This window comes from Pipistrellus hanaki (genome assembly GCF_964339955.1).
Source record: "Pipistrellus hanaki genome assembly, chromosome: 3".
Lineage (NCBI taxonomy): Eukaryota > Metazoa > Chordata > Mammalia > Chiroptera > Vespertilionidae > Pipistrellus > Pipistrellus hanaki.
In genome coordinates this window covers 21,623,621-21,625,499 of record NC_140505.1, presented here as the reverse complement: position 1 = coordinate 21,625,499, position 1,879 = coordinate 21,623,621, and the positions used below count along the sequence as shown (strand labels likewise).

At 39.8% G+C, this 1,879-nt stretch overlaps 1 protein-coding gene across 1 annotated transcript; it reads right to left on the bottom strand.

Moving 5' to 3' along the window:
• Positions 1 to 543: 543 nt before the first annotated feature.
• TCIM (transcriptional and immune response regulator) lies at positions 544 to 1,879 on the bottom strand. Its single transcript, XM_084877008.1, has one exon. The coding sequence runs from the start codon at positions 1,816 to 1,818 to the stop codon at positions 1,498 to 1,500; it is 321 nt and encodes a 106-aa protein (XP_084733134.1). The 5' UTR covers positions 1,819 to 1,879; the 3' UTR covers positions 544 to 1,497.

The window sequence follows — 1,879 nt, the reverse complement described above, 5'->3', positions numbered from 1 at the left end:
TGATAGAAAAGTGCAGTAGGCTTTGGATGTCTTCTTAGAAGTATTTTATTATAATTTTATGAGGAAATAAACAAAGACTGCAATATTATTCCCATATTGGTTTATATTAAATAAACACTGATATCCCACAGAGTCTTGATCATAATTCAGACTCTAACCTCAAAATATACTGTTTTGGGAGAAATAAATGTACAAAAGTACTGATTTACTGAAGCCACAGAGGAGAAATTTTTTAAAATATGGGAGAGAAAAGCCTTTTAAAACTCACCCTCAATGGAGACATAAATAACAATATTAATAAGGCAATCCATACGTTTTTATGTCTGTACCTTGTATTTTAAAGAGGACAAGAAACTCTCTGAATATTTGATGTAAGAATTTGGTTTGAAAAAGTTTGGCAATTAATGTAAAGCTAGCTAAAAGCACCTTTTCATTCTTAGATTAAAATCCTTAGAAAAGTTGATAATAGTTTCTATAAGATTGTAGTAGCAATTTATCATCTTATTTTGTATTTTGATTCCAATCAACACAGACCAAGGGCAGTCAAGTTTATAATAATTTATTATGGTTGCATATCATTTGTCTTATATAATAAATTATAGAAACTATAGCATCTTTATAAACTATTTAGTATACCGTGTTCACTTCCTAATGCTCACTGCAGTAACTGTAAGACATTTAATTAGATTATACTTTAGCATTAGTTAGAAGATAAAAAAATATATACATTTTTTTCACAGTACTTTGCATTTCTAAAGGGCCCATTATTGCAACTTTTGCACAGTTATTCTGAAATGCATAAAAAACATTTATAAACCAGAAGGTGGCATATGGTTTTACTGAGCTGCTGAAGTTACTGCAGCTCCTTGACTTTGCACTTACACCCGTGTGGTGTACTTTTCAGGCACTGTAATAAATGCAAATAAATAATCACTTACTGATCTCTAAAAAAAAATCTATACCAATAGATAGCATTGGAGCTTGGAAACATCTTGAGAATTCAAATAAAAAACTCAGTAAACAATTGTAGCATGAAATTCTCTCTCCCTCTTCTCCCTTCCCTCCCTCCTCCCTCCTCTTTCCCCTTTCCCGGTTTGCTTAAGGAAACAAACAAAAAGTTCAGGTTGAATTTAAGTCCAAGGGCCTGACCAAGAGACCCTGGCTGCAGTTCTCCCTCAGCCATCTGTTATCCTTCAATTTTATCTCTCATCACATCTGTCCAGACCTCTCCTGACACCGGCATCAGTCCTTTCTGGCCGGGAGAGTTTTCAAATCCTTGCTGAAAGCATCTTGTTCTCCACTGTCACAGCCAGGCGTGAAATTGGTTGGAGTCCTTGTAACCGGTTTGCTCTGCTCCTTTCCAGCCTCCGGAGTCCTGACGGAGGAGGAGAAGCTTGCAAGGAGCCACACAGCGCTGTTGCGTGTTAGCGTCTCCCAAACTCGCTTGGTCTTTACATGTCCATTCTTGGATAATGTCCTTATCCATTCTCTGGCACCTCAGTGCACTTTGATGGTGTATTTCCGCAGTTTCAGAAACTGGAAAAGCTTGTCTTTCGTCCTCTTCTTCAGGGCCATCAGAGCCCGTGTTTTCTCTTCCAGGTCTTGGTCTATGGCCAGAATGATCTTGGCTCTCTCCTCCGCTTTCTTGTCCCCAGAGTTTTTGAAGAGCCTCTGCAGTGATTCCTGGTCGATGTTTTCAAAGATGTTGCCCACGGCTTTCTTGCGTGAGGCTGTGTCAAAGTGGTAGCCGTGGATGGACGGGCTGACTCGCAGCGAGGAGGACATGGTGCAGGCTGGGTGGCTCGGCTTCGCTCTCATAGGTGGGAGGATCTTGGGGAAGTCGGAGCCCAGGCTCTCCAGAGAGTCTGTGGCAAACTCA